At 36.7% G+C, this 24,549-nt stretch overlaps 2 protein-coding genes across 15 annotated transcripts in view; one reads left to right on the forward strand and one right to left on the reverse strand.

Annotated features, from left to right (window-relative positions):
- Nucleotides 1–4,689, reverse strand: part of TPGS2 (tubulin polyglutamylase complex subunit 2) — a 77,757-nt gene extending 73,068 nt beyond the window's left edge. For 4 of the 6 annotated variants that reach the window (XR_002175403.3, XM_073790672.1, XM_073790673.1 and 1 more), the window contains exon 1: nucleotides 4,516–4,665. Coding sequence is in view for 5 of the 6 variants with exons in the window: in XM_073790672.1 (XP_073646773.1) it covers nucleotides 4,516–4,606 (91 nt within the window). In the remaining variant the exon portion in view is untranslated. Of the gene's footprint in view, nucleotides 1–4,515 lie in introns of all 6 variants that reach the window. The other 2 variants (XM_019930375.3, XM_019930376.3) reach the window with 2 other exon arrangements.
- Nucleotides 4,690–4,759: 70 nt separating this feature from the next.
- The window catches only part of KIAA1328 (KIAA1328 ortholog), a 391,966-nt gene continuing 372,176 nt past the window's right edge, over nucleotides 4,760–24,549 (forward strand). For 6 of the 9 annotated variants that reach the window (XR_012325380.1, XM_019930365.3, XM_019930366.3 and 3 more), the window contains exons 1-4: nucleotides 4,760–5,060; nucleotides 11,128–11,163; nucleotides 11,892–12,034; nucleotides 19,811–19,905. Coding sequence is in view for 8 of the 9 variants with exons in the window: in XM_019930365.3 (XP_019785924.3) it covers nucleotides 4,760–5,060; nucleotides 11,128–11,163; nucleotides 11,892–12,034; nucleotides 19,811–19,905 (575 nt within the window). In the remaining variant the exon portion in view is untranslated. Of the gene's footprint in view, nucleotides 5,061–5,328; nucleotides 7,311–7,351; nucleotides 9,844–11,127; nucleotides 11,164–11,891; nucleotides 12,035–19,810; nucleotides 19,906–24,549 lie in introns of those variants that run through there. The other 3 variants (XM_019930370.3, XM_073790670.1, XM_073790671.1) reach the window with 3 other exon arrangements.

Here is a 24,549-nt window from a genome sequence, read left to right on the forward strand (position 1 = left end):
TCAGCTTGTCAAACATATGGTTTATTCTTGAGGTTACTCCATGTATACTTGAGAAGAATTTTTATTCTACTCTTTTAGGGTAAAGTGTTCTATGGATGTCTGTTAGGTATAGTCGATTTACAGTGTTGCTTAAGTTTACTATTTCCTTGTTGACTTCCTGCTTAGGTGTTTTATCCATTGTTATAAGTAGGGCATTTAAGTATCAAACTATTATTGTTGAATTGTCTACTTCTCCTTTCAAGTCTGTCAGTTTTTGCTTCATGTATTTTGGGCCTTTGTAGGTACACATAGATTATAAATGTTTTGCCTTTCTGAGCATTGACACCTATTATCATTATGAACTGTCCTCCTTTGTTTCTTTTTTTTTTTTTTTGCTGTACGCGGGCCTCTCACTGTTGTGGCCTCTCCCGTTGCGGAGCACAGGCTCCGGACGCACGGGCTCAGCGGCCATGGCTCACGGGCCCAGCCGCTCCGTGGCATGTGGGATCTTCCCGGACCGGGGCACGAACCCGTGTCCCCTGCATCAGCAGGCGGGCTCTCAACCACTGCGCCACCAGGGAAGCCCTCCTCCTTTGTTTCTAATAATGAACTTTGTTTTAAAGATTATTTTGCCTGATATTAGTATAGCCACTCAAGCTCTACTTTGGGTTCTAGTTGCATGGTATATTTTTCCCCCATCTTTTCACTTTTAACTATTTGTGTCTTTAAATACAAAATGTGTCTCTTGTAGACTGGGTATATTTGAATCATGTTTTTGTTTTTCTAAAATCTTATGTCAATTTCTGCCTTCTCATGGGAGTGTCTAATTTATTTACATTAAATGTAACTACTAATAAGGTAGGATTTATTTCTGCCATTATGCTATTTCCTTCTGAGTCCTCACCAGCAGTATTCTCCATATTGTTATAGTCCAGATTTCTATTACAGTCTTTTCATGGTGATTTTGACTTTCTCTATCAAGTTCCTGAAAGTTCCTCCAGCCTCCAGCCACTTCCCAGTTCCAAAGACACTTCCATTTAGGTATATGTTACAGAAGCACCCACTTCCAGGTAATAAAATATGTACTAGTTTTCTATGCTGCATAACAAATTACCACACTTAGCAGTGGTAGGACTGAGGATCCTGTTCTCTTGATGACCATGAGCTAGGAGGCTGCTCTCAGCTCCTAGAAGCCACTAGCAGTTCCTTGCTATTGGTCCTCTCCTAGGATCTCTCACAACATGGCAGCTTACTTTTTCAAAGCCAGGAGGAAATCTGTCTGACTTCTATACCCTCTTTTAGAATGCTCACCTGATTAGGTCAGGCCTACCTAGGATAATGTCCCTTTTAAGTCAAAGTCAACTGATTAGGTACTTCAATTACATACACCAAAAAATCTCTGCCTTTGTCATATAATGTAACCTAAGCCGTAGAATGACATTCATCATCTTCACAGGTCCTGCCCATTTTCAAGAGTAAAGTATTATACACAGGTAGGTGGCATTGGAGGTCATCTAAGAAATCTGCCCACCAGTTACATTGTACTTATACCCTTTCAAATGCCCTTTTAATTTGTCATAATAGATAACAACTGGTACATCATTCTTCCACTCTTCTCCCACCTTTGCTTTAGTCTTATGTGTATGTATTTATGTATGTTCACGTGTATGTGTCTGTATGAAAATGATGCTCAGCATCAGTTTTTTTGCTGAAGGTTTCCCAAGCTATATCTGATTTGATGAAATCTATCCTCCAGTAGATTCCTCAGGAAGGGTTCATGGGTATAGAATTCCCTAAGTTCTTTTATTTTAAAGACAGTTTGGCTAGATATTATATCCTTGGTTCACACTTTCTTTCATTGAATTTTCTATACTTGTTCATGTATTTTAATTTTGTCTGGAGTTTAGACTTACCATTGTCTTCTGCTTCACAGTTGGTTTTTGGTTAAGAGTTTTCCTCAGCTGTCTGTTGGACATTTTATTTCCTGATTTTAGCATTAGTTCTCTATGGGTTTTACTTTTCTCTCCTTCATTTTGCATTATTGTGCTGTTTAAAAAGATTTCTAGGTTAGTGACGCTAGTTTCTAGTTTCTGTTGATTGTTCCAACTAGCCTCTTCATGGGTCTGTCTGCTTGTCACAGAGCCTTCTAGTAGTGAGGGAGTGTGGCAGGAACAATTAGGGTCTGGCCCTGTGATTTGTTGCTTTTTCTCTTTTTATTCGGCCATTCTGAACAGATGGTATTCTCTGTCTTTAAGCAATGCTGAGAGTTTGGTTTTGGATAAAAATGCAATTGTGGAGTCATTTCATATCTTTTAGGGAGGTTGTTTACCATACACCCACCACTGACTTCAGCTGCCTTGTTTTAAAAAAAATCCCCTTAATATATTATCTTTTCAAACAAAAAACAAATGTGAAAAAATAATATACAGGCATACTCATTTTACTGCACTTTTTTGTGCAGTAAAATTGTTTTTCTCAGGTATTGTGTTTTTTACAAATTGAAGGTTTGTGGCAACCCTGCATTGTCAGATGATATTTAGCATTTTTTAGCAATAAAGTTTTTTTAAGGTATATACATTTATTTTAGACACAATGCTATTGCACACTTAATAGACTACAGTATAGTGTAATCATAACTTTTATATGGACTGGGAAACCAAAAATTTGTGTGGCTCACTTTATTAGGATATCCACTTTATTGCAGTGGTCTGGAACCAAACCCCCAACATTTCTGAGGTATCTGCAAATGATTTTCGACTTGTGCTTTTTAACTTGAAATTATTAGGTTTTGATTAAGTTTATAAATAGACTGTTTACAGGAGGCTAGATTTCCTAAAAGTTTAACAGAGTCAGTTAATTCCTCACGTAGTTTTTGACTTGTAGCTATTACCAGTTTGCCAGACATGAGAAATGCTTAATAGATAGAATATATTAAATGCATAAATGAAATTTAAAATGTTTACAGTCACTTAATTATTTAGGTCTTTAAATCGAGCTGACAGCTTAAGGGAAATTTAGTTGGCTTGACTTAAGTGGATTAAACATTTATCAAAAGAAAATAACTTCTTATTTAGAGAAAACTTCCTAGACTTATAAAGATACTAATGAAGCATGCCTGTGGAATAGCAAGACCTGCCTAAGCCCAGGAGTACAAGAAGCAACAGGGCAGAAGTTTGGATAAGAATGAGGAGATAGGATATGGGTGATCTTGATGATTAGACCTCTCCTTGCCCTACTCTATAATTTCATTTCTAAAATCTATCACTTCTCCCAAACACATCAGGATGTTTCATGCCTCATTTACTGTCTTAGGCACTGGGGAATACAGGGAAGAGCAATACAAAGTTCCTATTCTCATGGACCTCTACTACAGAAAAAAAGACAGACAAAAAAACCAACCAAATAAATATATAATTTCAAGTAAAATATATAATTTCAAGTAGTGACAAAGCCGTGAGGATAAAAAAAAAAAAGTGGGTTAAGGGAACAGAGTAATAGGGAAGGGTGTTATTAAGACTATATTCAGGAAAGGTTTCTCTGAGCTCATGATATTCAATCAGAGATCTGAATGAAGTCGGAGACAGACATTGACAGGAAGAGAATTCCAGATGCAAGGTCTAGTAAATCGCAAAAGCCTTTAAGTGGGAATAAGCTTAGTGTGCTAATGGTACAAGGAGGCTACTGCGGCAAAGCCAGAGTGAAAATAACGTCAGAAAGACAGATGAGGGCAAATTATAGCCGACTTGTGGGCCATGGTACAGAATTTGGATTCTATTATGAATGCGATGGGAAGGCACTGAAGCATACTGTTCCGACCTGCTTAGATTGCCTTCCTCCTTAGTTATCTGGCTAACTCCCATTTGTCTTTCAAAATTAAGCATCATCTCCCGTGGGACGTATTTCTTAACTCTCCAGGTAAGGTCAATCACCTCCTCCTGTGTGCTACTTCTGAGCGATAACAGATTACTGAACTGTGTTTGTGTTTCATTTCATTTTATTTTATTGTTGCCCCAGCATGTAACATAGCGGTGGGTACTAAGTAAAGGTTAGTGCTTATTAAAGGTTAGTAAAGGAAAACCACCCATTCATTCAATGGTGCCAGCCTTGATTCCTCTGGACCACTTCAGGTACCATGTACGGGGAGGCGCATGGGAATTGGTACCCTGGGAGGTTGGCTGCAACATTCCCCCAGCTCTCTCTGCTACCAGAGGCCAAGAAGGCCTCTCGGGACAGCCAACCCCCCAACTGTCAGGTGCCTGCTGCCTCCCCTTTGAACATCTATGCCCGACCTTCTTGGGCCCTGTTGTGGGACTTCGGGTGGGGCGACCTTCGAGCTTCACATCTCTGTATCCACACTCCCCGCAAACCCTTCCCCGGCCTAGTCAAGCACCCCATTCCCCAATTTCCCCCTTAACAACGGAAGTTACAGCCGCAATGCCCACTGGCCTACAGGGTCCGGCTCTTGCCTTCCCTCCGTGCTTCCACGGCACACCCCTCGTCCCGCAGTGGCCCCCACGGCCCCCCCGTCCCACTCACCTAGGATGCGGGTGACCCCCAAGGTCAGCTTCTCCAGGTGCGGCTTGTTGCTGCCCAGCAACGGGGGCGGTGTCTCCTCCATGGCTTGCATCCCAGCTCCGCGCGCGGTCTGAGGAGCGGCTGGGACAGGGCGGGGGAGCCGGGCGGCCGGGAGGGCCGGACTCCGCCCGGGAGGCGCGGCCGTCAAGTTCACGGCATGCCGGGAGTTGTAGTGCTCGGAGCCTGAGAGCGCGGCTGGGCGGAGATGGGGGGCCCGGGCTGCTCTGGGAGTAGCAGTTCTACGAGGCGCTCGTTCCCGCCGCCCCGGCGGGGGCTCCACACCACGCCGCCGGGACACGGCGACTCCACCGCCCGGACCCTCCCGTCCCGCCGGGGCCGGCTGCGTAAGCGGGGGCGGGCCTCTGCGCAGTGCGGCCAATCGGGACCGGGCCTGGAGGCCGGGGTTGGACGGCCTCGGCGGGACGCCCCGAGTGGCGGTTGTTTCAAGATGGCGGACGTGGAGGGCCCCTCCCGACTCGGCGCGGCGGCGTTCTGGAGCCGCGACTGTATCCTTTGCCCGCCTGGCAGGGGGCGCCGGCGCTTTACCCGGTGCGGCGAACGGTCGCGAGGGACGCGGAGTGCAGGGAAGAAGCTTGCCGCGGACCCCGGTGGCGGGGCCGTCTCGTCCGGCCGCCGTCCGGGTGCTGGGCTATGCTCTTGCTTGGGTATTAGGTGTCAGAGAGCCTGCACTGTCTCCAGGCTGGAGTTCAGGCGTGGGGACTCGGCACAGATGTTTCCCAGCCCTCCTTGGCGGTGAGCTCTGGAAAGATGGCCTAGAGTCTTGGCCTCTTCTGGGGCTGGAAGGGTCCCTCTGCCCGGGATGACCTCCGGCCGGCCTAGTCTCTTCGGAGTGAGCTTGTGGAGGAGTGCATGGTGTTGGGTGGTCCAAGAGCTTTTTGTCTTGGTTTAGGAGTGTCCTCAGTCTGTGTTGTTAAGAGTAAGTCAGGACCTTGTCGGACTTAGAAGGCCTGTCAGTGGTGATTTATTTTCATACTGAGATCTTTGGAGAAGTGTGGACTTGGTTTCACGCGGACATGATCTGGTGATGATGATTATGGAATAGGACGCGATGCAGATTTTAGGGCCTGGAAGTGGTGTTGATTTGCATGTAGATTGCGGGTCCCACTAGCAGGACTGAAGTTCTTGGGTTGTTTTATGGTAGAGAAGCTGTGGCGCTTTTATCCTTGCGGTAGTATTCCCAGATTAGTATCTATGATGAGATGTCTGACAAAACTGGTTCTTTCCCTGTGTTAGGTAGACTGTTCTAGGCTGATCTTTGGTTCTGATAATTTGTTTCATGTTAAAGGAGTGTTACCTGAAAGGAAGGCATTCAGTGTATTGGGTGCCCGCAGAGGCAAGTCTTTTTGTCTGTTTACTAGGATTGGTGATGGCATTGTTGGAAGCATTGCTCTTAACTTTGGCAGAATCTTTCTTTGCACATTCTGCTTAGCTCTCAGTAAAACTTAGAAAGTTGTATTATCAGTTACCCTTGTTGAATTACTAGGATTAAAGTGTCATGCCGTGGAGAGTGGGATATTTTTGCATTTCTTGTTGCTCCGTGTTTAGTGTTATGCACTTTCTAAACATAATTACACTTGTGTGTGATAGGTCGGTGGGAATCAAGTGAAATCGTGTACACGGTGGATAAAAGCACACTGATGCACTGTGCAAATAAAATATTTTTTTCTTTACCTATCAGTAGAATATGTACACTGGGAACAAGTGGGCTGAATTAGGAAGTTAGGAAATTGGGATGAGTCATACTTTCTCATGAAACATTACCTCTGCATTGTTAGAATTTTGTGATAGAGATATTTGAAGATTATTAGCTTATAATGTGCTTCTTTAGTGTAATCATTTTCATAACCATCCATGTGGCTTTGGTTATTATTCCTTAACTTTCTGTATAACCAATGCTATTGTGCTGATACAGAATATGTAAGAATATTGTTGTGATATAGAATGTGTGTGGGGCGTGGGGAGGGGAGACAGTCTGTTGCAGTGGGTCTGATTAAGTTAATAGGTATGTAAACTAAATCTATGCTCCTGGTCTTAGCAACCCTGTACTCTCAGTTATTCGTGCAGTCATATTACTCCCTATTTCATATAGAAGTCACATAGCCTTCCTTTTCTCTTACACTCTCCCTTACTCTAAACATTTATGTAAAATACTAATCTTCCCATTCAAAGTGGGGAGTTGAAATTATATGGGGAAAATGGTGATGATTACATTCTGTAGAAATTCAGATGCTTGAAAGGAATTGCAAGGTTACCACTATCACCCTTCCTATTCCACATAATGACCAATTAATATCCAGACTCAGATATTTTCATTTTAATCTCTATAGGACATAAAAGCAATGTCAAATATAAATTTGTTACTGAATCTTTGCTAAAAAGCATAACAATAATTATCAATCATTTGATTTAGTCACGTGTCTTTTGATCTTGATCTCTTTTCTTGTCACAATGATGACTTCCCAGACCACCCCAAAGCATTTATAATTAGAACTTTCAATAGAAAAAGACCAAAAATTACGCACCTATAATCTGGTATTATTTTCACACTATTGAAAGATTTTCAGTGTTTCACCTAAGCAATTAGAGAAATATGATTGAGCGATTTCCTAGTCCTGGATGTTTCCGTCATCTGAGGACAGATCATCTGTGACTGAATATCACCTTTTTCATACTGTTGTTCTTATGAGTTATGTATCTCCTGCACAATATGATTCAGCAGTGCTGTTTTGCACAAGGTATGTCTTTATACCCAATGTGTAAACAATGAGTATGCCATGTTGTCATTTATGGCTTAAATCTGCAAGTAGAATATGCCCCTTCGGCCATAAACTGCTTTCCTCCTTCATTATAGCTCCTGGTAATATCAAAAGAAGTTAGTGTTTCTTCAGTATCTAAATTTGCTGAAGTGCACTCAAGTGTATTATCATTAACAATATTATGAACTTGATGTTAGTTAGAACCGTAAAGGACCTGGTCAAAACATTGCAGTAGCTATAATCTCTGCCATTGAGTTTTTAATTAAAAATAGAGACTTTACGTTGATGTTAAAATAATACACTAGTCAGGAAAATAGTTGTGGTTAGTAATAATACGCACGTTGTTGGTAAGTGATTCAAACTCATAAGGTTAGGGTAGAGTGGGAAGTACTAAGTTTATTTTCTTGAGATCCTGGTTAGGGTAGGTATACTTATTTCTCTCTACCACTTCTGCCTTGGGTTTCTCATTACTACTTTAATTCCGGAAACTTGGGCATTAAAGACTCTTTATAATTTTGCTGTACTTGTCTTATTGAGGCACTTCCAAATGAACCAAGTAGAACTAAGGTGGCACATAGAACCCAATAAGAGGTCCAATATACATTTCGTATATATTGTGTCTCTTTGACTTTGCCATAAAATATATATATTTGTTGGGAATCTTTGTATTTGAAGAAGGTAAATATTTGGGTTCTTAAGATAAAGAGCTGAAGATAGATTACAAATGATTAGAAAGGATAGGTTGGATGGAGGCAATTTCAAATATTTCTGTCTTATTTATAAAAACTTTTGTTAAGGTCTGTTTATTTAGCGTTTTTATACTTGAAAAGAAATTTGGCATGGATGTAGCTAGTGGGTTTTGTGTGCATATTTTGAATAGGACAAAAAGAGAAGGATAACACTGAGTTGTTGGACAGTGCCTCATAGGATTAAATAAATATCAATTTCATTCGTTCATAGATGGTTTACCATGAGCCAGGCATGCTTTGACCTTAGGTGATACAACATTGAACAAAACGATGCAAATCTTCACCGCTTGCTGCTTACATTTTAGTGAAATGAGATGAGTTCATGAATAAGTAAAATAATATTATATGTCCAGTGATTACAGGTGCCATGGAGAAAAATAAAGCAGGAAAAGTGTAGCTATCATGGGGGTCTTTTGTGTCTGTTTTTATGCTAGTACTGTACTGTTTTGATAACTATAGCTTTGTAATATTTTGAAACCAGGAAGTGTGATACCTCCAGCTTTATTCTTCTTTCTCAAAATTGCTTTGTCTAATTGGGGTCTTTTGTGGTTCCATACAAATTTTAGGATTGTTTGTTCTATTTCTGTGAAAAATGGCATTGGAATTTTGATAGAGATTGCATTGAATCTGTAGATTGCTTTATGGACATTTTAACAATATTCTTTCAATTCATGAGCATGGAATATCTATTTGTGTTTTCTTCATTTTCTTTTATCAATGTCTTATAGTTTTCAGTGGATAGGTCTTTCACCTCCTTGGTTAAGTTTATTCCTAGATATTTTATTCTTTTTTGATGCATTTGTAAATTGGATTATTTTCCTAATTTGTCTTTCTGATAGTTGGTTATTCTTGTATAGAAATGCAACAGATTTTTATATATTGATTTTGTATCCTACAACTTTTGTTTATAAACAAACTGAATTTATTTATTCGTTCTAACAGTTTTTTGGTGGAGTCGTTAGGGTTTTCTATATGTAGTATCATGTGATCTGCAAACAGAAGCTTGTGGAAGGCTTCTACAGTTGGTTTTTCTTAAAGAAGTAGGAAGCAAAGTTATTAGCTTAGAGTAAGGATGGGGGAAGTGGCATCTTGTTTGAGAAGAGAGGAGAAAGTGTAAAATACTTGATGAGCTTCCAAATCAAGGTGCAGCTGAGTGGGGTCCTTAGTGGCTGGTCTCTTCCAGCTGTTGAGCAGGCTCCTTTGTGAATGATCCAGAGAAGTGTAGTATGTTTTCCAGGACTCTGTTATGTCAGTCTTTCCATACGTCATCCTTGGAGATGGAGAATGTTCTGCAAATTCATCACTACTTTATACTGTAGTTGAAGACACTGCCGTATGGAACATGTCCTGGGTCATCTTGACTTTTTTCCACTGGGTACTTTCTCCCATGTGTATATTTCCAACAGCAAATGATTAAACATTTATTGAGCACCTGCAGTGTGTGCAGTCCCAAGGGATGTAAAAAATGAATCTGCTGTTAAAGAGCGTGCACAATTTCATTTTGTAAGGATTTTTTTTTGGATTGTATGTCAGTGAATTTAGAAATTCTCTCTCTGCTCCAGTGTTAGTTGCAGTCAATTTCCTTGGACTTGTGGGGTCTAAGTTTTTGCTTGTTTACTTGTCTTATGTGCCTCCTAAGATTTTCTAAGCTCCATCCCTGATGTGTAAGGGAATTTAAAGTTTTTAGAGGCCCTATCAGCCAAAAGCTTGAAGCTGTGATAGTGCTGCAGAGAGCTGTTAGAAACCACCTGGCAGTTCAGACAGTAAGCACCATCTTTGTGTTCCATAGGGATTCTAGGCATTTCCAATCAGCATTCCTTGAAAAGATTCCATTACTAGAATTGATTCTGAACTGAAATATATTGATTTTTTAACATGTTATTAAACCACTGTTTTATTCCAGCCTTTTCCCAGGAGGAAATAGTTAATAATTGGTTTGTCTACAAATTTTGGAAAAGAAAGTGTTTTATAAAGTAACAAAACTTTAGTATTTTCTAGATCATTTGAAAAAAATTGTTTAGACACTTACTTCCTGGAAGTGTAATAGAAGGTTATCAAATGGTGGACATACCTGGATTTAGATATAGTTCTGAATAAAATTTTATTTCTGGAAAGTAAACTTTCTTATTATATTGGTTCCCTTTCTATAGCAGTGTTCTAGCCTTTCTGAATTTCTCCTTTTGAAATTCAGAATAGTCCTTTTTGTCTTAAATTTCTTCAACTTGTTAAATAGTAGGGCTTCTTGAGGCATTTCATGAATATACTGCAGAAGAATAAAAAATGTTTTTTGTGTTGGCATGATTGACTTGCCCCCAAACAGTGTTTGTTCTTCAAAGCTGAAGCTCACTTTGAAATTACAGATTCTTTTTTTTTTAATATATCTTTTTTGGAGTATAATTGCTTTACAATGTTGTGTTAGTTTCTGTTGTACAACAAAGTGAATCAGCTATAAGTATACATATATCCCCATATCCCCTCCCTCTTGAGCCTCTTCCCATCCTCCCTATCCCACCCCTCCAGGTCCTCACAAAGCATCAGAGCTGATCTCCCTGTGCTATGCAGCAGCTTCCCGCTAGCTATCCATTTTACATTTGGTACTGTATATATGTCAATGCTAAAGCTTACTTTAAAATTAAAAGCTAAAGCTCCCTTTGAAATTACGAATTCATGCCTAAAATAACTTGTCATTCACCGATGATGAGCAAAATGGAGTATTTAACTCCTTGTTTACGAAAGGAAAGAAAATGAAAGGAAACTAATTTGTAGTGTATCTCACTTGGGAATAAGCATGGATAAAACTTTTATGGAACAAGGCCTTCCAAAATTTTTACAAAGCAGATAGTTGTGAATGTATAAAGATTAACTTTAAAAGATTATTAATTTTGCTACATTTATTTTAATTATGGTGCTTTCTAGTTTTGTTTTTAAAAGCTAGTTATAAACTCCCAGGTCAAAACAAATTACAAATTATAACAGAAATACAGAACAGCAATGTTTGGATGTTGGATAATCTTTTCTAGTATTTTCCTTTATGTCTTCCTGCATAGTTTCTGATGAAGAACAGTCAGTAGTGTATGTTCCAGGTATGATTTTATGCATTAATTTGGTAAACTTCCTTTGCTTCTTAAGAGTTAGGAGAAAATAAAAACATTAGGATAACTTTGCAGGTATAAGTAGATGCAGAACAGTTCATCAGAACCTAATTTTTTTTTTTTTTTTTTTTTAATGTTTGGTATGACCCCACTAAGGTTTGAAATACTGCCTTATTTTAGGGGCTGGCTGGGCAAGTCAGCTTTTGATGAATTTACAGAATACTTCATTCATGTGTTAAAGAGCAAGAGATTCTTTTCTTGTCATATTACAAATAATAGTTTAAATTTTATATTTCAAAAAAATGTGAAAACTTCTTTATATAGTGTTTATGTAATAGACTTTAAAGCTTACTTACTGGTTGTTAAGAGATGAGTAGTAAAACTGAACCACTGGAGGCATCCTAATTGTGTGAAGAATCAGATTTTTAATTTTCAATAAGTTAAGGTATGTATGGTATGTTGTAGTTTATTGGTTTTAATGTGACTTACGGATGTTCACATCCCCATTTAAAAATACTTCAGTTGAATCTTTGCATGCAAAACATCATCTTTTCATGATTCATTATTTAGTAACAGAGCCTTAAAATGAAGTTTATAAAGTAAGAGATTTCCCCATCAAGTGCCATAAGTAGAGGATATCAAGGAAGAGGTTGATGGGGGGAGGGTTTAAGAGAATGAAAAGATATAATTTTGAAATCTTGTTTGATGGAAATCCTTAGGAATTTCTACAGGAGGAAATATCAGATCAAGACACAAGATGGTGAATCCAAAAGCTGATGTTAAACTTAAGACTTCCAGGGTGACTGCTACTTCAGTCTCCATGGAGTCTTTAAAAGGTGCAGGGGATTCAGTAGATGAACAGGTCAGTAATTTCTTTTTTTCTTTTTCTTTTTTTTTTTTTTTCCTTATTCTCCAGTCTTTATAAATGCTAACCAGTAAGTCATTTTTTTATGCTGACCAATAACTGATAGATAAGGGTAGAGGAGCCCTTGAAAGAACATTAGATGATCTACAAGCATTTTTAAAGATACAGAGGATTCTAGGATGCTTTGCTTAGTATGAATATAAAATGTGTGTTACTCATTTTGTTCCAAAATGTCCAGGCTTGCTTTAAGCCTTAGTTAAGAAACATTTATTGTCTTAGTATGTCTCCAAAGACTTAAATCCTGATCTGTGTGGAGTTAGTAAATCAAATTGACAATTTTTTTCTTTTATTAGGTGTCCTTTGTGACTTTTGTTCATGTGAATTTGTTAGTTGATGGTGGATAAACCTTTGTATATAAGAAAATGCTTTATTAAAACAAAATTAGCCTGTATTATTATTGTTATTATTTCCTTCGTTTGGCAAATAATATCATAAAGACTTTATTTTTATAGCTCAGTCATTGATTTCTCCTTTGTCTTTCTTCGCCTCTTTAATAGTGTCTGTACATTCCTTTGGTATATGCTCTATCTGATTGGTTTATTTCACTTTACTTTTTGTTATATTTTGTCTCCCCAACCAGAGTTTAACTCAGGGTTTGGCAATCTATGACCTGTAGGCCAAATCTGCTTCTTCCTGTTTTGTGAGTAAAGTGTTACTGGAACACAGCCACTCTCAGTCTTTTAGTGTTATGTTATTGCCACTTTCGTATTACAATGGCAGAGGCGCTGTAAAGATGAATGCTCACAAAGCCAAAATCATTTGCTATCGAATTCTATATAAAAAATGTTTTTCAGTCCCTGGTTTATGTTCAGATATTGAAATTTTCAATGTCTAGTTTGTTACTAATTACAGTTGACCCTTGATCAACACAGGTGTTAGGGGTGTTGAACTCCGGGCAGTTGAATATTTGTGTATACCTTTTGGCTCCCCAAAACTTTACTAATAGCCTACTGTTGAATGAAAGCCTTACTGATAACATAAATAGTCAATTAACACATATTTTGAATGTTATATGTATATTTACATACACTTTACGCATTCATGCCACACCTTTTTTCTTAATTTTTAAAAAATATTTCTTAGGCTCTGTGGTTCGTCTGCAAGCTTATTCAAATTGTTGTAAATCTCCAAAAAGTTTTGCAATATATTTATTGAAAAAAAATCTGCTTGTAAGTAGACTTGTGCAGTTCAAACCCATGTTGTTTAAGGATCAACTGTTTTACGTTTAGTTATCTACAGGATTTAACTGTGATTAGCTCAAAAAGCCTGCCTATGTTACTTATATCCCCAGTGTGTACACTTCACACTAGGATGTGAATAGTTGAATTTGCAAGTTCTTATCAAAAATTGAAAGTATTTTTTCATATAATAGTTTGTGTATTTTATAGTGAACAGAAACTATTCCCCATTCATATCAGCTCTTGGCAACCACTAGTCTGCTTTTAGTCTCTGTATTTGTCTGTTCTGGACATTTCATATAACTGGAATAATGTAACATGTGGCCTTTTGTGACTGGCTTTTTTCATTAAGTATAGTGATTTCAAGTTTCATCTATGTTGTATCATGTATCTTTACTTCATTTCCTTTTATGGCTCAATACATATTTTGTTTAACCACCAGTTGAAGGACATTTGGGTTGTTACAGTTTTTGGCTATTATCAATAATATTGCTGTCAGCATTCATGTACAAGTTTTTGTGTGGATGTATGTTTTCAATTTTCTTGTGTATACACCTAGAAGTAGAATTTCTGGGTCATATAGTAATTCTCTGTTTAACCTTTTGATGAACTACCAAAGTAGCGATACCATTTTACGTTCCACCAGCAATGTATGAGGATTCCAGATTCTCCACATTCTCACCAACACTTTATATCCATCTTTTTTATTTATAATTGTCGTAGTGAGTGTGAAGTGGTATCTCATTGTGGTTTTGATTTGTATTTTCCTAACGGCCAATAATGATCATCTCTTTATGTGCTTCTTGGCCATTTGTATGTGTTCTTTAGAGAAATGTCTATCCAGATCTTTTTCAATTGGGTTGTCTTCTTATTGATGAGTTGTAAGAGTTCTTTATAGATTCCATCTCCAAGTTCCTTATCATATATATGATTTGCAGATATTTTCTCCAATTTTGTGAATTGTCTTTTCACTTTCTTTATTTTTTTAAATAAAATTTATTTATTTATTTATTTTTATTTTTGGCTGCATTGGGTCTTCACTGCTGTGCGTGGGCTTTCTCTAGTTGTGGTAAATGGGGGCTTACTCTTCGTTGTGTTGTGCGGGCTACTCTTGTTGTGGACGAAGCACAGGCTCTAGGCAAGGTGGCTTCAGTAGTCGTGGCTTGCTGGCTCTAGAGCGCAGGCTCAGTAGTTGTGGCACATGGACTTTGTTGCTCTGCGGCATGTGGGATCTTCCCAGACCAGGGCTCGAATCCGTGTCCCCTGCATTGGCAGGCAGATTCTTAACCACTGTGCCACAAGTGAAATCCTCTTTTCACTTTCTTATTGGTGTCCTTTGGAGCTTGAAAGTTTTAATTTTCGATGAAGTCCAGCTTATCAGTGTTTTCCTTTTATTTATTTAATTATTTATTTGCTGTCATATCTAAGAAATCATTGACTAAACCAAGGTCTCAAAGATTTATACCAATATCTAGGAGTTCTATAATTTTAGATATTACATTTAGGCTTTGATCCATTTTGATGTAATTTCTGTACATGCTATGGGTAGTGACCCAACTTCATTCTTTTGCATGTGGATTTCCAGTTGTCCCAGCGTCATTTGTTGCAAAGACCATTCTTTCTCCTTTGATTGTCTTGCCACCCTTGTTGAAAATCTGTTAATCATAAATGTGTTTGTTTCTGTAATCTCAGTTCTATTCCATTGATGTATATTTCTATTTTAATCGCAGTACCACACTGCTTTAGTATACTGTAGCTTTGCAGTAAGTCCTGGAATCAGGAAGTGTAAATACTCCCAAGTTTGTTCTTCCTTTTCAAGGTTGTTCTGGCTACTCTGGGTCTTTTGCATTTCCATAAGAATTATAGAATCAACTTGTCAATTTCCGCACAAAAGTCAACTTGGATTTCAGTAGCAATTGTGTTGAATCTTTTTTTTTTTTAATGTTGAACCTTCTTTTAATTTATTTATTTTTATTTTTGTCTTTGTTGGGTCTTCGTTTCTGTGCGAGGGCTTTCTCTAGTTGTGGCAAGCGAGGGTCACTGTTCATCGTGGTGCGCAGGCCTCTCACTGTTGTGGCCTCTCTTGTTGCGGAGCACAGGCTCCAGACGCGCAGGCTCAGTAGTTGTGGCTCACAGGCCTAGTTGCTCCGCGGCATTTGGGATCTTCCCAGACCAGGGCTCGAACCTGTGTCCCCTGTATTAGCAGGCAGATTCTCAACCACTGCGCCACCAGGGAAGCCCTGTGTTGAATCTTTTAAAAAAAATTTTAAAAAGTTTTTAATTCAAGTATAGTTGATTTACAATGTTACGTTAGTTTCAGGTGTATAGTACAGTGATTCAGTTTTTTATGTATATATTGTATATATACCTATATATTATATATGTGTATATATATTTTTTCTTTTCAGATTCTTTTCCCTTATAGGTTATTACAAAATATTGAGTCTAGTTCCCTGTGCTATACAGTAGGTCCTTGATGGTTATCTGTTTTATATATATATATATATATATATATATATATATATATATATATATATATATAGTACTGTGTATATGTTAATCTCATAAATTAGGAGATTGGGAATCTTTTTTTCTTAATTTTTAAAATTTTTTAATTCAATTTTTAAAGGTTACTTTCCATTTACAGTTATTACAAAATACTGGCTGTATTCCTCGTGTTGTACAATACATCCTTGAGCCTGTCTTACACCCCACAGTTTGTATTTCCTACTCCCCCACCCCTATGTTGTGTTGAGTCTTTAGATCGATTTGGAGAGTACTCTCAACTTAATACTATTAAGTCTTCCAGTCCTTGAATATGGTGTGTAAAATGTCTTTCTATTTATTTAGGTCTTCTTTAATTTCTTTCAGTGATGTTTTATAGTTTTCAGTGTACATGCCTTATACTCCTTTTGTTAAATTTATTTTCAAGTATTGTGTTTTATACTTTTTGGTACTACTATTAACGGAGTTGTCTTCTTGATTTCATTTTTGGATTTTTCACTGCTAGTGTCCAGAAACACAGTTGATTTTTTATCCTGCTACCTTTCTAAATTCATTTATTAGTTCTAATCTAATAGTTTTTTGGTAAATTCCTTACAATTTTCTATATATAAGATCATGCCATCTGTGAATAGAGATAGTTTTACATACCGCTTTTCAGTTTCGATTCCTTTTATTTCAACTGTCTTCTAAAGAGATTTAAAAATGCAACAAACTTTATAGCAAGTTCACTTTTCCATACTGATAGTCTGTTGGTCCAGTATCATTTATTAAGAGGACCATTCTTTTCCCCATTGAATTACCATGATGCTATTGTAATTCAAGGAGAGACTTAAAATTTCACCACAAGTCTGGCAACTGTGAGAGGAGAAAGAAAGAAAGATTGACTAGGAAGGGTCTCAGACTTCCTTGCAGTCTGAGGTAGTGTCTGTCTGTAGAGATGTATCCTTCCCTTATTATAGCATAGCATCTTTTTTGGTAATCTCTATCCTGAATTTTGTGTTTGTCATTCTTTTGTTTTTCTATATTAGGGGTTGACAAATTTTTTCTGTAAAGGGCCAGATGGAAAATATTTAGCCTCTGTGAGACACATGGTTTCTGTCTTAATTATCTAAGTCTGCCACTATAGTGTGGAAAAAGCCTTATGTATGTCAATGTATAAAAGAATGTGCATGGCTGTGTTTTGTTTTGTTTTTAATTAATTAATGTATTTATTTTTGGCTCTGTTGGCTCTTTGTTGCTGCACGTGGGCTTTCTCTAGTTGCGGCAAGTGGGGGCTACTCTTTGTTGTGGTGCGCAAGCTTCTCATTGCGGTGGCTTCTCTTGTTGTGGAGCACGGGCTCTAGGTACGCAGGCTTCAGTAGTTGTGGCACGTGGGCTCAGTAGTTGTGGCTCATGGGCTCTAGAGCGCAGGCTCAGTAGTTGTGGTGCATGGGCTTAGTTGCTCCATGGCTTGTGGGATCTTCCTGGACCAGGGCGTGAACCCACGTCCCCTACATTGGCAGGCAGATTCTTAACCACTGTGCCACCAGGGAAGTCCCCCATGGCTGTGTTTTAATAAACCTTTTTTATAAAAACAAGCTTTGGGCCAGATTTGGCTTGAAGTCATAGTTTACCAACCCCTGTCCTATATGGTCTAAACATGTATTTATTTTTTAAACAATGTTTAGTTTTATATATATTTCAAACTTTATATAAATGATCGCGTATTGTGTGATTTGCTTTTTTGTTCAACATTATGTTCCTGAGATTTATTTATGTTGCATATGGTTACATTTCATTTCCTTTCACTGATATTTCAGTCAGGGTTTAGTCAGTTATTTTAACTGAGAGTATTTAATATAAAGACTTGTTAAATTGGTGCTGGAGAACTGAAAAGCAAAAGGGGCACACTAGGTTATCGTGTAGGTAGTAACTGCCAGAAACAACCACCATCTTTAGGGCTGGGAAAACAGAACAAGTTGGAACTATTAAAACCTAGAAGCTTGGAGGGGGAGCCACTTAGAGCTGGAACTTTGACCTTCGATGATGGGAAACCAGCCTGACTGGTATTGCTATCCCCAAGCAGATATGATAAAGGCTGGTTCTATGAGGGCTAGAAGAATTACCAACTGGAATCAGCTGTTCTTGCCAGGGTAAAGATCTCTGACAGGGGTGGCACTGATAGAAACAGGAAGCAAAGAGAAAGGAATGTGTCCTTTCTTCCTCTAAGAGCCTCTGGTTCTTCCTGTTGGCAGAGTTTAACAGAACGTTGTGGCAAAGAAGAAATGAAGTTTCCAGAGTCTCAGCCTCAGCATCGCAAAACAGAGCGTGGGGGATGGGTTTGAAGATGAATGTCAACAGCGTAACAACCAGTAGCTACAGAATTCCATTGTATAAATATACCACAGTTTAACTCTGGTTGACAAACATTTGTGTTTTCAGGTTTTTGCCTAAACACAATGCTGCTGAAGTTCTTGCCTATGTGCAAGCGTTTCTCTTTTTTGTTTACTGAAATTTCTTTTAAAGGGTTTTCAGCAATTTTTCACATTGCCAAATCCAGTGACTTCTTTTTATATTCTGTTTAACTTTTTTGATCATTAGCACCATTAACCCCACATTCTTCTTGAAACTTTTTTCTCCCACAGTGTCGTATGCTTCTGATTCTCCTCTTGTCTTTTCAAAAACCAATTTTAGTGTATTTTCTTCGGTTAGGAGATGATTTTTAAAAACTAATATTTTTTTCTTAACTTTAAGGAAAATTTTACAACATAGAAAAGTGTAAAGAAAATAATAAAAATCTAAACATTATCAATAATAACATATGGCTGAGTTTTAAATCTTTAAAACTCTGACTTGAGAACCAGACCCACATTTCTAACTTCCTGACTAAACATTTCCACATGAATATCCTCCTGGCATCTTAAATTGACCATATCTAATATCTAAAGCCAAACCCATTTAATTTTTTTTTTTTTTTTTTTTTTACCATATCCTCTTTCTCATTTCCTTTTTCTCCCGTCTTTTCCATATTTGGGTAGCAGTAATTCCAGGATTCATTTTAGGGGTCTTGGATTATTCTTGGCCACCTGAAGTAATTGGACTAACCTACTTCGTGGTTACGCAAATGCCAAGGATTCTTTTTTTTTTTAACATGTTCCTTTTACATGTTGCCTCCAGTTCCCTTGTGAATCCCTAGGTTTCATGTCTTTAAAGCCCCCCTTTGATGTTCAATAACTAGGAGAACTTTTTATAGCATAAGAGATAGGATAGTACAGTGGGTAAGAACATAGACTCTGGAATCAATGCTTGAGTCTTGATTTTGCTACCTAACTGCTATATTCCTAGGCAAGATATGTAACCTCCTCGTAGAATAGGAATAATACCTACCTAATAACATTGTGAAAATTAAATGGATAAGTATAAAATACTTAGAATATTCCTAATAATACTAGGTATAATGTTATCTATTACTATCTATTACTATCTATTACTATAAGTATAAGTATACTATAAGTATATCTATAAAATACTTAGAATATTCCTAATAATACTAGGTATAATGTTATCTATTACTATCTATTACTATCTATTACTATTACTCTTTGGTCTAGTACCCTTTGGAATGAACCTTTGGATATATTGAGAGCTTAGAACTGGTGCTTCTGCTGCCAGCCTTAGTACATCTTTAAGCAGCCGTGCGGCTATGGTGTAGGAAAGATTCTCAGTATCTTCCATTAGGTGTTTGTTTCTGTGACATTCATCAAGGGAAAGTTGTTTCCTTAATACTCCCTAACACTTAAGCAGGCACATTTCCGCCTAAGAGTTCTTTCTGTGTAAATTTCAGATGTCCCCTGGTGGACAGATAGTTCCTTAGCCTGTGTTGAGTTCACAGTAGGTTTAAATGAAATGGGTAAATAGTGTTCTAGTTTACCAGATAAAAGAGCTCCAAGAAATTTCATCTCCTGTGCTTATTTTAAGAAATTTCTCAAAAAGTCTTAAAAATTGTTTTTTGTGAAAGTTGATCAGAAGGATTTTTTTTTTTTTTTTTAAGAATTTCTGCAGGGGAGGAATAAAGAGTGCATCATTGAAGGATTTATGTCTTGAAGACAAAAGACGCATTGCAAACTTAATTAAAGAACTGGCCAGGTGAGACAAAACCTTATATGAAATGCATTACTCTATGAGAGTGTGGTTTTTTTTGAAAATAGAAAATTACAAATATGTTCTCATGTCATTGTGTCATTGTGTCATTGATCTTATGGGAGCAGTGACTTTTAGAATAAAAGGTATCCTGTGGTGCCAAAAAGAAAAGTAGAAGAAAACGTAAAATGGAAAAGAAACACTCTCCAGTTATGTTTTCTGGTTTAATTTCCCCAAATTGTTTCATGGAAATATCTGCAGCAGTCATTTATCGAGAGGGAACATTTTGAAACTTAGCTCTGCTATTGATGTAGGTTGATATTGTAATCAGAGGCATAGCACTTTGGTTTTGCTTTAGTATCTGAAACAGAAAAGAACATTCATTTTATTGTCATCTTTCACAAGAATACTAGTTGTCATTTTGCTAACTTCTGATACTTTCAAGTAAGGGATTTTAAATTTTGAGAATGAGAGTTCTTAGCTGTTCTTAGCTGGAATAAACTATTCCAGTTTATTAATGATGTATATGAAGAATATTTACTTTGTATAATTTTTTGTTAATATACATGTCAAGTTTTGGGGTCTTAAATAATAAATGAAGATGCTTATAGAGGAATGTGTTAATATAAATTATAAAAGTTAAGTTTAGGGGAAGGCCATACCTAAAAACTGATAAAATTATATTTATTTTTATCATTGAATTGCATGTTTGGAAATAGTAGGTCTTTTTCTTCTTTCTCTATTTTTAATTAACGATAACTACATGAAGTGTTTCATTTTGAGACCTTAAAAGAATGTTTGTAGAGGCTTTTCTAGAAAGACCGAAGTTAAAAATTACCTTATTAAATCATAGAATCACAGGTATAAAAGATGACAAAAAGCAGTGATGTTTTGGGGGCTTAGGTTACAAGGTCTGAGATTTCAAAGTACATGCCTTAGTCTGAATGTGATATGCCACCTGAGATAAGCAGTAACCTCTTTCACTAGAATTCTTTGACTGTTCTCTTCCCTGAAGTAGAGTTTTCATGATCTCAAGTAGTGTTTTTTGTATTGGGAAAATATTTAATTGTTAAACATTTAATTTATGATCATCTCACAAGGCTTTTTACCACGAAGATGGATGTGGATGTCCTTAAAGCAATTACAGTTAGTTTGACTTCATATATACTGGTCCTGAATTGCCATTATTGTCCTGACTGATACATTTTCAGCTACCAGGCTTAGAGAGTACTTGACATCTTAGAGTATATTGTTTTGGTTTCAGTAAACTGCTGCTTTCTAGCAAAGTGCTCAATTCTCGGTAGAAGGTCATTGTGTTAGTACAAGGTTAATATTAGTACAAATTTGACTGCTAAAAACCCCTGTTATTACTATATTAACTATTAACATACAGGTATATGGGAATAATGTATTCTTGATTCCTTGAATTTGCTAAGTTTCCTCTGCTGGATATTTCAGTCTATGTTTTTCTACTCATACTTGCCAAACTGTTTTTTTTTCAAGACAGTTTTGTGCTAGTGGGAAAGTAGAGAGAATTCCATGTACCTCAAACACTGGCAACAAAACATTTCTAGCCTTCATGTTCTTTTACCTCTGAATTTTCAACCTGATTTCAAATAACTGGTTTCCTGTTGGCATTAAATACAGTCATTTCTCTTTCAGCTTGAGAAATAAAGTATATACTCCTTTGACCAGATATTTCCCTCTAGCTACTACCTTCTTTGTACTACAACATAACCTCATTCCTAGAAAAGAGTCTGTAATATCTATAATACTGTTTTCTACTCTGTTGCATTTCATTCCCTCCTGAAACTTATTCATTTATTTTAAAATATACTATATGGAAGTGCAATTTATATACGATAATATGTACCCGTTTTAATTATATATTTCACTGAGTTTTGACAAATGTAAGATTACTCCAGAAAGTTACATTGAGAACTTTTACAGTCAGTCCCCTCCTCTATCCTCCATCCCAGGCAGCCATTAATGTGATTTCTATTATTACTGCTTAGTTTTATATCTGACACACCAGTATAAATGGCCCAACAGTATGTACTTTTTTCTGTCTGGCTTTTTTCCCTCAGCAAAATGATTTTTGGTGTGTGGTAAAATATACATAACATAAAATTTACCATCTTAACTGTTTTTAAGTGTACAGTTCAGTGATATTAAGTACATTCGTGTTGCTGTGTGACCGTTTCTGCCATCCATTCCCAGAACTTTTTCATCGCTGAAACTCTGTCCCCATTAAATAACTCCTCACTCTCCCCACTGCCTACTCCCTGGTAACCACTGTTCTATGTGCTTCATGAATTTGGCTATTCTAGATACCTTATATAAGTAGAATCATATAATATTTGTCCTTTAGTATCTGATTTATTTCGGAGCATAGTGTTTTTGAGACTTTTAAAAACTTGTTTTGTATAGGAGTAATGCATTTTTTATCATTGAGTAGTATTCCATTGTATGCCTGTACCTTAATTCGTTTATCTATTCATCTATTAATGGACATTTGGGTTGTTCCAGTATTTGCCTTTTATGAATGGTGTTACTTTAACATTCATGTACAAGTCTTTGTGTGGCTATGATGTTTTATTTTTCTTCTGTAAATACTTAGGAGTGGAATTACTCAGTTATATGTTAAGTGTATATTTAACTTTATAAAAAACTGCCAAACTGTTTCCCAATGTAGTTGTGCTATTTCACACTCCCGCTAGGAACTTACGAGAGTTCCATCATTCTGCATATTCAGTAACTCTTGGTATTATCATTTCTTTGCATTTTGACCATTCTCATGAGTATAGTGATATCTCCTTGTGGAATGAATTTGTGTTTCCCCAATGATTAATGTGATGATTGGCCAGTCTTTTGTTAAGTGTCTGTTCAAATCTTTTGCCTGTTTTTTTTTTTTTTTTTTTTCACTCACCCGCTTCCTTCTTGACATTGAAGTATTAGAGTTCTTTATATATTCTGGATGTAAGTTTTCAAATACTTGTTTTTTCCTCCCAACCTGCAGCTTGCTTTTAATGCTCTTAATATTTTCTTTTGAAAAGCAATTTTTTTTTCTTTTGATGAAGTTCACTTCATCAGTTTTTTTTTTTTATGGTTGATTTTTTTAGTGTTCCATCTAAGAAATCTTGCCCATCCCACAGTAGCAAAGATTTTTTCCTATGTTAGAAAAGACTATATCTTTTCTGCAGAATTAACCTCCGCCTCCTTGTCAAAAATCAGTTGACCATATATGCATGGCCTATTTCTGGGCACTTTATTTCATTCCACTGACCTATATGTTGCCCTGATGCCAATACCACAGTAACTTGATTACTGTCATTTTATAGTAAGTCTTGAAATCAGGTAAATCCTAATGATTTTTTGTTCTTTTTGAAAATTGTTTTGGCTCTTTGAGGTCCTTTGCATTCCACTAAATTTTAGAGTCAGCTTATTAATTCCTAAGAGAACATTGCCTCCTGGAATTTTGTTTGGGGTATATTGAATTTACAGATCAAAGTGAGGAAAATTAACATGCACTGAGTCTTCCAATCTATGAATATGTCATATCTCTCCATTATTTTTTTAGATTTTCTTGCATTTTTTTCTGCAGGATTTGTAGTTTTCAGGGGTACAGTGTGTAAAATATGCTCATATTTTGTTGTATTTATCCTTAAGTATTTTATGTTTTTTGATACTATTATAAATGGTGTAATTTTAATTTTATATTACACTGTACACTGGATTTTAAATTTTATTTCTAATTTGAAAAAAAACAGAATTGATTTTTTAACATTGACTTGGTATCCATCAACTTCTTAAAATTCACTTGTTATAGTAGTTTTTTTTTGCCAGAGTACTTTGGATTTTCCACATACAAGATTATGTCATCTACAGATAAAAACAGTTTTATTTTTTCTTGACAATCTATAGATTCTTTTTTTCTTTTTCTTGCCCTTTGGCATTGGCTAGAACCTGCAGGACAGTGTTGAATGAAAGTGACGAGGGTGGACATCTTTGCCTTCTTTTTGTTATCTTAAATCTTTAACTATTAAGCACAATGTAAGCTATAGGTTTTTTGTAGATGTTCTTTATCAGGTTGAGGATATTTATTTTTGTCCCTAGTTCGGTGAGGTTTTTTTTTTTTTTTAGTCATAAATAGGAGTAGAATTTTGTCAAATGATTTTTCTTCATTTACTGTGCTGATAATATGGTTTTTTTTCTCTGTTATACTCTGGTAAAATATGTTGATTGATTTTTGAATGCTTAATTTACCTTGCCTTCCTGGCCTAAGCCTCATTTGGTCATGGTGGTTTTTGGTTTTGTTCTTCATCTATTACTGAGTTTGATTTGCTAATATTTTATTAGAGATTTTTGTAACATGAGAAATGCTTGTAGTTTTCATGAAATGTCATTATATATTTTTTAACTTTATGTTTTAATTATGGTAAAATACACATAACATAAATTTTACCATCTTAACCAATTTTTAAGTCTACAGTTCAGTAGTATTAAATGTATTCACGTTGTTGTTCAACCAGTCTCCAGAACCCTTTTCATCTTGAAAAACTAAAACTCTGTGTGCCCATTAAAGCTCCCCATTCCTCCCTTTGCCAGCCCCTGGCAGTCACCATTCTACTTTCTCTGTCTGCAAGTTTT

This window comes from Tursiops truncatus, chromosome 13 (genome assembly GCF_011762595.2).
Source record: "Tursiops truncatus isolate mTurTru1 chromosome 13, mTurTru1.mat.Y, whole genome shotgun sequence".
NCBI lineage: Eukaryota > Metazoa > Chordata > Mammalia > Artiodactyla > Delphinidae > Tursiops > Tursiops truncatus.